Raw genomic sequence first — 8,906 nt, forward strand, 5'->3', positions numbered from 1 at the left:
TTTGGCAGGCATGGAATTGAAACTTTGGAACTGGAATTGATGGAATTGGAGAACAATAACTCAGAAAATTGAATCAAAATTTTCTCCAATTCACCAATTCAATTCTAAGACTTCAATTTCATACCACAAAACTAAGGGCCTGTTTGACATGGTGTTTGTTATTGTTTTGGGTGTTTTGGTTTTGTATTTTAGTCTCATATCACATTTGGAGTGGACTACTGTGGTATTGAATACTACCAAAATTGATATGAAAATTTGGGCAAAACCCGTATCACCGAATTGGTGATATTGGGTTTTATGGACAGTGCAGCGGCCATATCAAGGCCCAAACCAAAACATATATACTTTAACCAAATTACTGTAGGGACATATCATTTATAATAAACGCTGGGGCTCATTTTGGCCTCCCGTTTCTCTCTCTTCGTCTTTGCACATGTGAGGAGACTAAGGCGATTCCATTGAAACCCCGTTGTGTGCTCTCGATTGTGTTCCAGATTGATAAATCACTAATCCTACAACGCTTTTCTCTGCAATCTCCATTGATGTTTGCTGTCGACCGTTTCTGTTCTGTGACCCGTGTGAGGTGATCCAAAGTATATTTCACCGAAACCCTGGTCTGGTTCGTGCTTGGTAGAGAAATTTCGAACGTTTGCTCTCGACTGTTTCAAATTTGTTTTTTGGATTCTATATTGAACTATGACTGTCATTTTCTTATATTGTGCTTCTCTTTGCATGAGATTGCTGTTGTGTACTATAACTTCTCTATTGGGATGAATTTGAGTTAAAATTCTGGAATTTTGAACTAAGCTTGAAAAAACGTAACTATTTTGCCTTGTTACAATTCTGTTTCTATTCAATTTAACTTGAAATTAAGGTTTTTTGGATTCTATATTGAACTATGACTGTCATTTTCTTATATTGTGCTTCTCTTTGTATGGGATTGCTGTTGTGTACTACAACTTCTCTATTGGGATGAATTTGAGTTAAAATTCTTGAATTTTGAACTGAGCTTGAAAAAAGATAACTATTTTGCCTTGTTACAATTATGTTTCTATTCAATTTAACTTGAAATTAGGATTTTTGGATTCTATATTGAACTATGACGGTCATTTTCTTATATTGTGCTTCTCTTTGCATGGGATTGCTGTTGTGTACTACAACTTCTTTATTGGGTTGAATTTGAGTTAAAATTCTGGAATTTTGAACTGAGCTTGAAAATTTTGTTTTGCGTTCTTACAATTCTGTTTCTATTCAATTTAAATTGAAATTAAGGTTTTCTGGATTCCATATTGAACTGTGACTGTCATTTTCTTATATTGTGTTTCTCTTTGCATAGGATTGCTGTTGTGTACTACAACTTCTCTGTTGGGATGAATTTGAGTTAAAATTCTGAAATTTTGAACTGACCTTGAAAAAAGGTAACTATTTTGTCTTGTTACAATTCTATTTCTATTCAATTTAACTTGAAATTAGGTTTTTTGGATTCTATATTGAACTGTGACAGTCATTTTCTTATATTGTGCTTGAGATTGCTGTTGTGTACTACAACTTCTCTATTGGGATGAATTTGAGTTAAAATTCTGGAATTTTGAACTGAGCTTGAAAAAAGGTAACTATTTTGCCTTGTTACAATTCTATTTCTATTCAATTTAACTTGAAATTAGGTTTTTTGGATTATATATTGAATTATGAATGCTGTCGTGTACTACCACTTCTCTATTGGGATGAATTTGAGTTAATATTCTGGTAGTGTGCGCTGCTGAGTTGATACTCTCCAATTGTGACACTCCAATTTTGCTGTAATGGTTGTGGAACATATTTGTACTCAGTTCTGGAGGGAGTGTATTTGTAATTTTAAGTTGGAACTCATTATCTTGTAATTTTCAGTTTTGTGATTCTACTTGTTCTGAGTTGTTTTCTGGTGCGACTTAAAAATATGTTATTATGGGCCAAATAATTGAACCACAATGGAGCAATATATATGGAGTAATGCACAATGGCAATGATATTCATGATTTTTACAATATTAGTCCAAATAATTCAGGATTTTTGTATGATTTTTAGAAAGAGGCTATCATATTCATCACATACGGTCAATCGAACCACATTGGAGTAATATATATGGAGTAATCCACAATGGCAATGATATTCATGAAAATCAAGCCAATCACATCTCTATATGGAGTAAGTAGATGCAATAATGTGCAACCCACAATTATATCAAACCAGCGGAACAAGAATTCAGGCGTTAGATGCACAAAGTTGAAAATTTTGCAAATCCCTCCTACCATAATATTCGGGGTATTTTGTAGATATGGAGTAACTAGATGCAATAGTGTGCAACTCACAATTATATCAAACCAGCGGAACAAGAATTTAGGAGTTAGTCGCACAAAGTTGAAAATTTTGCAAATCCCTCCTACCATAATATTTGGGGAATTTTGTAGTTTTCACTCTTAATAAAAACATGCTTGTCAAGATGAAGATGGTACAGTTGGTATAAAAACTAATAATGGTTTGAAGTGTTAATGAATATATTTTTATTTTCTAAATTTCTTGAACCATGACCATTAGATATAAATTATATCAGTATAAACTTATAATTGTATTAATATATATTTAATTTTTCAAAACAAAAACAAAATAGTCTTTACGAAAATTCAGAAATTTTGACAATAAAAAAGACTTCCAACCCATGATTTTACGAAATATGTTTTCATGTTTCTGATTTCAAATTTTTCAAAATGAATTTTAGTTACCAAACATGGTTTCGATTTCTATTCAAAACACTCCTATACCGTTATTTTCGTATGGATTAAAACCATAAACTCTAAAATAAATCGCATACCAAACGAGCCGATAAGCATCCAAAGCATTAAATGTGAAATTTGGAATAAATTAACAAAGTGAAAGAGGGGTGGACAAGCAGCCGTCATACATATTTACTAAACTAAGCACATCCTTGTAATGTTTGTTGCTTTATATTTCTATATGTAATATAATATTATATGTGTCAAAAAATATATATATATATATATATATATCAGTAGTATACTACTGTTAATTAATTTAATTAAATATTTTAATGACCTATTATTTGGTTGCAATGTCAACATAGCTGGCTGGTGGGGATACCAACCCCACAGGACACTGCTTTGAATCTGGCCATTTTCTCTCTCTCTACAATTGTTTATGGTGTGTATAAATATATACATATATTTATTCTCATTGTAGAGTATATATGGTTTTACTAGTAGTATTGTATTACTTTCTTCTTTAGGGCCTTCTTTTTGGATGTTATAATTTCGACCCCAACTTAGCTGGCATCCTTATATAATACGACTATTACTGGTACCCTACTTTCTCTCTCTATCTCTATCTCTATCTCTATCTCTATATGTGTTGTTATTGTTGTTGGTGTTTCTATGACTATCAATCTATCTATCTTTTGTGTATGTGTGTGTGGGTGTGTGAATCTGTTACAACCAAGATGCTTCGGACAGGACACAGCAAGCAAAAAAAAAACACTCCCAAGTTGCAGTAGCAGACAACCCATTACACTGCTTTACAACGCGGGCGCACACACACAAATAAGGAAAATAAATACTCCGTAAGAAAATAAATAAATTAAATATCTCCCTCTCTAAATTTTATTCTATCTTCAAGACCACGTCTGTCCTCGTTAATTCCTTCATCCTTCTCTTCTCTTCTTGAATCTTCTCTTGCTTCGTTTTGAACTCTTTTTGTTGGGTTTTCTCTCTGAGACATCAAAAAATAATAGGGGTTTATTATTATTATTATTATTATTTATTATTTTTGCATTTTGATTTGTAAATTGGTTTTGTATTACTATTATTATTATTTTGAGTATAAACCCCCTGATTGTGCGTCGGTGCAAGGTCACTTTCCGTCGGCATTGTTCGTGTTAAAAAATAATGCGAAGAAGGCGTTGGTTCTAATTTCGATCTCAATTAAACTATCCCCAGAAGTGCACAACAGCAACAACTACTACTGGCTCTAACGATTGATGATTGATTACCTCAAGTGAAGTGAAGGGATTGCTTTGGACTGTTTAAGGGCTGAAAGACCATTGATTTCTTGATTTGCAAGAACAAACTCCGTATTGTCAGAATGATGGTGAATTTTGATCTGGGTATTAGCTTTATTCCCACACTTATTCAAGTTGTTACCAGCAAATGAAGCTGGGACTTTTAGTAGGAATCTGGCTACGCTGCTGTATCTGTGTCATTACAGGTTTGGTGTTCAAGATTATGTATGATTTTGCCCCTTTGTCTATTAGAGAGTTATATGGTTTTCAGCTTTGTTGGTAATAAAATTATCCTGAATTTAAATTAAAAAAAAAAAAACTCAATTGAATTTGTGTCATGGATCCAAAACATTGTTACACAATCAGAATTGTTGACTATGATTTCTTAGCCTGGTAGATATCATTCAATAAATAACATTTAATACAGTCATTGCTTCTTGTTGCTTGGTTGGCATTAGTCTTAATTATGATTAGATTTTAGATTCTGAATCGTTTCTATTTTGCTTATAGATCAGTACATGATCTTTGCGGCTTTCCTTCTATCCACATTGAGCTTTCAAGCCAAATTGGTAAACTGACTCATTCCTTTCTACTGCCTTGTGTTTGGTTTTGTTAATCTCACTACACAGATTAAAAGGATTATATATTCAAGATTCTAAAGTATTTATTGCCACGCCAGGTTACCAATTGCCAGCTAGCTTATTTTTGTTGTGTCAATTTCTGCACTAGAGTTAAACACTTGCCAGGAAACTTATTTTTGTCATTTTAATAGTCACATAAATATATATACACTTATATATCTAACAAATATGGTTTGTCATTTGCTGTTTATGATCCCCTTTTTGTGTGGATTAAATTTTCCCCTTGCTATTCTTCTACTTATGGTCTTCTTTTATATTTCAGGTTCAATGCTTGATAATTCAAATTTTAAAACTACTACCGCGTAGCTCAAGTGGCTCCCATACCAAATGTCAAGGACTCTTGCAGCGATACTGGGAGGTGCTGCAGGAGCCGTGGCATTGGTGGGGATTATAATTATAATTATATGGTTCTGCCTGTCTCATAATAGGAGTGTTTCACGTACTTCTGAGACAGGTTCCTCCGATCCATCCATTCAAGGTAACTTTATGTTATGTATAATTCCAAGATTTTGAAGCATTAACTTCCCTATATTACACATGTATACTTGTATATATGTATAAATAATTAACTATTTTCTGATAACCTTCAGTTGGAAGACCTGTTGGTGTTGAATTGACCTTTAGAGAAGCAAGACGTTTCGAGATGGAAGAACTGTCGTTGGCTACACAAAATTTTAGTGATAAAAGTTTGATTGGGGAAGGAAAATTTGGAGAGGTATTTAAGGGTTTGCTTCATGATGGAGTTCTTGTAGCCATAAAAAGGCGAGCTGGTGCTCCTAGTCAGGAATTTATTGAAGAGGTGATGGTTTGCTTTCCTCTGCTACAATTGAAAACAATCACAAAAGATGCTAATATCTGTTTGGAATGGGTTAGCGAGGTCCTATAATGGAATTTTTTATTTTTTATTTTCTTGTTTGGCCCTAGCAAGTAACTTAAACACCCATTGTGCCTTATAGGGACTTAAACCCTCAATTTCCACTTTGGAGGATGTGGAAATACCACCAGACTAACCCTTAGGTGTTTATCTTTTGTTATTACCTTGACATATTTCTAAGTGTAAATTGGAAGTTTTATTTTAACTTGAAGAGTGTTCCAATCTTCTTACGTTTTTCTTCTCTTTCTCTATGTCGGTTGGGCTTTGGAGTTGGGGGGTTGGGCCATGCAGCTGTGTTAATTAACGATCTTTGGCTTTGGCATGGGATTGTTGCCCTCCCCTCAACAAAAGGCTATATCTGCTGTAAATCTTAGGATATCATGTTTGTGTATTTTGTGACATTAGACAATAGCTCAGGAAGTGCTCATTCTGGTACTCCAGTGTCTTCTTCACTCTGTTTCCCTTGTATCAGCAAAAGACAGAATCTAGTTTTTGTGCCTTTTTCCTCTTGATTCGGCTTATCCATTTTTTGATTTATCAAAAATAAAGGGACTCCATTTTTTAGGAAGTAGCTACTAATGAAATGTGGGCAAAAATGTCAAGCACTAGTGCTGTTGAAATATTACTTGCCGAGTTTCTAGAATTGGTAGGGAAATGTATAACAAGTTTCTAGTCAAGTATATGCATCTTTTATTTTCCATCTCATTATCCTGTTGCCCTTAAATTTCATTTTTGGTGGTTTGATGTATTTGGACTGAATTTACTATCAGGTGCGATATCTCTCATCTATTCAGCATCGGAATCTCGTGACACTTTTAGGTTACTGCCAAGAAAATAATCAGCAAATTCTAGTCTATGAATATATACCTAATGGAAGTGTTTCTATTCACTTATATGGTAATGCTCTATCCAATTATCATTTTTGCTTTCACAACCAGAGAGTAGTAAATAATTTTAATTAAGTGGGCTTATGTTCTTTATTGCTCTAAACTTTTTAAAATTTATCCATTGTTGTCATGTAGAGATGTCACCTTAGTTTCATGTGATGTGTAGAGAATCATGATGTACACAACACTGTTTCTGTATCAAAGTTTCTTCTGTGGTCGTGCTCTTAGCATAGTTTCTAAAGAAACCTTTCATCAGTTGTGTTTATTCTGATTCATTAGTTGTGAAGTTTTGTGATTTTATATCTGTAGGTGCTGGTCAGGTTTCAAGGGAGAAGCTAGAATTCAAGCACAGACTTCCAATAGCTCTAGGGGCAGCTAAAGGTGATCCTCTGCAAAATCAGTGAGCATTTGTCGCTTTCCTGGTTTAGTATTTCTTCTCCATGGATAAATTACTCGATTATCAATCTCGATCCACAAAATTCTTTTGTAGGCTTCTTTACGACTTGAAATTAGTAGGGCATCTACTCCTTTGTATTTGAAAGTTTTCAAAGCAACGCTCCTTATTTGTGCAGCCTCATTCATTAGCTTCTATCTGCAGGCTTGGCTCATCTCCACTCCCTTAGTCCCCGTTTGGTACATAAGGATTTCAAGACAGCAAATGTTCTTGTAGATGAAACTTTCATAGCCAAGGTTGCTGATGCTGGACTAAGGAATTTTCTTGGAAGAGTTGATGTTGCAGGCCCATCTTCTCAAATGGCTGCCGATGAGCTATTTCTTGCCCCCGAGTATCACTCTCTGCATTTAAGTGTTTTTCTTCTATTATTTTTGTAAATCTTATTTTATCCTTATTAAGTTTACTGATGTAGGGTGAGAGAATTCAGACGATTTTCTGAAAAAAGTGATGTATACAGTTTCGGGGTATTCCTTCTGGAGTTGGTAAGCGGACGGGAAGCAATGGAATTGCTATCTTTGGATGCGAATCAAAACCTGGTTGAATGGGTATTTTTTAGTTCTTACAAAATGCTGACGCACTACCTTTATAACATAGAATAAGACTTCTGATTGATTTGTTCACCATCCAAGTGAATGTATATATAAATAGATGGAATTGCTATACTCAGCTCAGCCTGTCAGCCAATCCAAACCTAGTTGAAGTTGTATTCAACGGTTCGAACAAATCACTTATGAACAACTGATGTACCAAGCAAATTACCTTAAAACATTCAAGGAGAGTTATGGTCTATTTTGCACACAAATATACATAAATATATGTGCATGTGTGGCACGATGATAAAGAGGTTATTGAGAATTCTCATCACATTAGCAAGTAACTATTTGCATGATATTTGATACGTGCTTTGAAATGTAACACCTCTTTGAAACTGGTTTAGCCATAGATAGTTGTTGGTGCATCTGATATTCATTTTGGTTTATTATAATTTGTCAAGGTGCAAAATTATCAAGATTCTGGCAAGATATCTACCATCATAGATCAAAGGCTTGGGAATAGCTTCACAGCAGAAGGCATGGAAGAGTTCATACAGTTGATGGTCCGTTGTGTGGACCCTTCCAGTGAAAGGCGACCTGCCATGAGCTATGTGGTAATGGAACTGGATCGGATACTTGAGAAAGAGATGAGTTTGACGACAATCATGGGGGAAGGAACCCCAGTTGTGATCCTTGGGAGCCATCTCTTTAGGGCATCAAAATAAAATGATCCAAGGGTTTAGCTTGTTTGCCTTCAAATTGTTGAGTGTGTTGCTTGTGAAATAGTACTTTTTTGGAAATACCAGAGAAGAATAGATCCAGCTGTTTGATAAGTGTATAAAGAACAGCTGTAGTATTTTTTTGATTTTTTTCCCTTCATAAATGTACGAGAAATCTTGTTGTAAACCATTATTTGTGTCAATATAACTGTGATGGTTGAGGTTTGTGATTTTGGTTACACCATAATTAATTGATTGCTTTGATAGTTTGATTTAAACAAAATTTCCCCTAGTAATGGTATTTATTTAAATTTTCCTTTCGTATCTAATTAAGAATGGTTTTTCCAGGTTCACGTACAGGGCTACTAAAAAGTACATTTTGAATTAATGGTTGGAAGGAAATGAGAGGAGGAGGAGATTAAACCTTCCGTTTCCTTTCTTGCGTAATAAACTTATTAGAAATAAAATTGGAAAAAAAGTTGATAAAGACGATTTGAAAATATTATGTGAATGTGAATAAGGAACGAATGATGTGGTTGTTCACATTGATGGTAAATCATGGTCGGACCATGATTTATCAAGGAAACTAGTATACATTTTTCACAGATGGAGCCAACAAGTGATACGAATTTCTGCATGATCCAGGGCCGGATGATCCAATATGAATGCCGGGGCAGCCAGTCAATGCAAGTTTCCGACAAGGGGGATAGTCCAAAATACAGCCAGACGTCCCAGATGATTGTAAAGTGT

General features: G+C 34.5%; 1 protein-coding gene and 1 long non-coding RNA gene across 8 annotated transcripts; both read left to right on the top strand.

Annotated features, from left to right (window-relative positions):
- Positions 1 to 385: 385 nt before the first annotated feature.
- On the top strand, positions 386 to 1,900 carry LOC132285712 (uncharacterized). The gene is made up of 2 exons (XR_009472592.1): positions 386 to 619; positions 1,337 to 1,900. It is a non-coding gene; the product is annotated as an uncharacterized LOC132285712 (long non-coding RNA).
- Positions 1,901 to 3,290: 1,390 nt separating this feature from the next.
- LOC132282967 (nodulation receptor kinase) lies at positions 3,291 to 8,386 on the top strand. Of its 7 annotated transcripts, none has more exons than XM_059784817.1 (10): positions 3,291 to 3,351; positions 3,900 to 4,254; positions 4,559 to 4,617; positions 4,952 to 5,167; positions 5,280 to 5,488; positions 6,334 to 6,460; positions 6,760 to 6,831; positions 7,049 to 7,235; positions 7,317 to 7,449; positions 7,899 to 8,386. In XM_059784817.1, the coding sequence occupies exons 4-10, from the start codon at positions 5,017 to 5,019 to the stop codon at positions 8,160 to 8,162; spliced, it is 1,143 nt and encodes a 380-aa protein (XP_059640800.1). In that variant the 5' UTR covers positions 3,291 to 3,351; positions 3,900 to 4,254; positions 4,559 to 4,617; positions 4,952 to 5,016; the 3' UTR covers positions 8,163 to 8,386. The 7 variants fall into 7 exon arrangements, with proteins under 7 accessions (XP_059640800.1, XP_059640799.1, XP_059640801.1 ...); XM_059784816.1 differs by lacking the exon at positions 3,291 to 3,351 and adding an exon at positions 3,396 to 3,610; XM_059784818.1 differs by lacking the exon at positions 3,291 to 3,351 and having other exon boundaries at positions 3,396 to 4,273.
- Positions 8,387 to 8,906: the final 520 nt, after the last annotated feature.

The sequence above is a fragment of the Cornus florida genome, unplaced genomic scaffold, assembly GCF_030987335.1.
Source record: "Cornus florida cultivar Cherokee Brave unplaced genomic scaffold, ASM3098733v1 CherokeeBrave_3.0.0_Hap2_Chr11, whole genome shotgun sequence".
NCBI classification, from domain to species: domain Eukaryota; kingdom Viridiplantae; phylum Streptophyta; class Magnoliopsida; order Cornales; family Cornaceae; genus Cornus; species Cornus florida.